Source organism: Gekko japonicus, unplaced genomic scaffold (assembly GCF_001447785.1).
Source record: "Gekko japonicus isolate JY-2015 unplaced genomic scaffold, Gekko_japonicus_V1.1 scaffold8473, whole genome shotgun sequence".
Taxonomy (NCBI): Eukaryota; Metazoa; Chordata; class Lepidosauria; order Squamata; family Gekkonidae; genus Gekko; species Gekko japonicus.
The window spans coordinates 5,492-6,373 of record NW_015161685.1 but is presented as its reverse complement, the minus strand read 5'-3'; the positions used below and the strand labels follow the sequence as shown (position 1 = coordinate 6,373).

General features: G+C 57.1%; 1 protein-coding gene across 1 annotated transcript in view; it reads right to left on the bottom strand.

The window, feature by feature from the left end:
- LOC107125892 (sodium- and chloride-dependent neutral and basic amino acid transporter B(0+)-like) overlaps positions 1 to 557 on the bottom strand; it is a gene marked incomplete at both ends in the record, with an annotated part of 2,366 nt that extends 1,809 nt beyond the window's left edge. Inside the window, one exon of the mRNA XM_015429351.1 lies at positions 426 to 557. Coding sequence (XP_015284837.1) covers positions 426 to 557 — 132 coding nt within the window. The remainder of the gene's footprint in view (positions 1 to 425) is intronic.
- Between the last annotated feature and the right edge of the window lie 325 nt (positions 558 to 882).

Genomic DNA, 882 nt, shown 5'->3' with positions numbered 1-882 from the left:
CCCCCAAACCAATGTTCCCTCTAAGCTGTGGAGTCTTATGAGCAAAAATTCTACTTTGTGAGCTACTGGCACTGAAGTTGTGAGCGAGCAATTTGACTGCTGCATAAATTGGTTTGCTCTGGAGCCACATCCTTCCTGAGCTCAGACAAAAATGTGTGAGCCGGAGGCTAAAGAACTGTGAGCCAGCTCACACTCACTCGGCTTAGAGGGAATGCTGCCCCTAACTACCCTGTGGCCCCTGTAGCCACACCTGCCGGAGGGCTGGATCTCCAGGCACCTTTCCGTGGAGCACAGCAGAATTGCCAGGGTCGATCGATCCCAAGGTGTGAGCAGAGGCGTGATTGAAGGGAGGGGCCGCCACGGCCAGCGGCTACAGCTCCAGGCGGTCCCCAGGGGCAGACCCCCAAGACGCCTCGGGCACCTACCTTTCAAGAGGGGGCAACACTTCCAGACGGTGATGGGGCCCGCCGCCCCGTACTGGCCCAGGCTGAGCTCCATCAGGAAGAGGGGCAGCCCCGTGAAGAGGAGCATGATGGCGTAAGGGATCAGGAACACTCCTGGTGGGGGGAGAGAAAGAGACGGGGGGGGTGTCAGGCAGGGAGCCACCAACAGCTTCAGGGACGACACGGATTCCGGACATTTCTTCCCAGCTGACACACACAAAGGGGGTCTCTTCCCACCTGCTCCGGACCGAGGCTTTTTTGGAGTGCTCACGCTGCAAGAAGAAGAAGACAGAAGAAGAAGACAGAAGACGATGAAGAAGAAGAAGACGATGAAGACGACGAAGAAGAAGAGGAGGAGGAGGAGGAGGAGGAGATTACCCTGCCTTTCACTACCCAAGGAAGTCTCAGAGCAGCTTACACACTCCTTTCCCTTCCCCTC